The following is a 269-nucleotide window of genomic DNA, read 5'->3' on the forward strand; positions in this document are numbered from 1 at the left end:
CGCTGGTCTGGCAACAAATTATAAGTCTTCTTTATCCTACTATCATGGTCTCTTTCCCCCACGTCTCTTCCAGATATGATGTACAAAGCAACGATGGCGGTGGACGGATCCAAGATCATGCTGGAGATACTTGACCTGTCGTCAAATCTGGTGAGTTTTCCTTGAATTTTGAGTTGAAGTTGAAATCGTATCTGCTAAAAAGCCAGGAAGTTCAAGTGCACCTCAAGGCGAAGATGATCAAAGTTTATAGAGAGATTGAAGATGATCGC

The 269-nt window shown here is 42.8% G+C and overlaps 1 protein-coding gene across 2 annotated transcripts in view; it reads left to right on the forward strand.

The window, feature by feature from the left end:
* LOC119585603 (ras-related and estrogen-regulated growth inhibitor-like protein) overlaps positions 1–269 on the forward strand; it is a gene marked incomplete at its 3' end in the record, with an annotated part of 44,808 nt that overhangs the window by 29,716 nt on the left and 14,823 nt on the right. For both annotated transcript variants that reach the window (XM_037934268.1, XM_037934269.1), the window contains 1 exon segment: positions 74–150. In XM_037934268.1, coding sequence (XP_037790196.1) covers positions 74–150 — 77 coding nt within the window.

This window comes from Penaeus monodon, chromosome 20 (genome assembly GCF_015228065.2).
Source record: "Penaeus monodon isolate SGIC_2016 chromosome 20, NSTDA_Pmon_1, whole genome shotgun sequence".
Taxonomy (NCBI): domain Eukaryota; kingdom Metazoa; phylum Arthropoda; class Malacostraca; order Decapoda; family Penaeidae; genus Penaeus; species Penaeus monodon.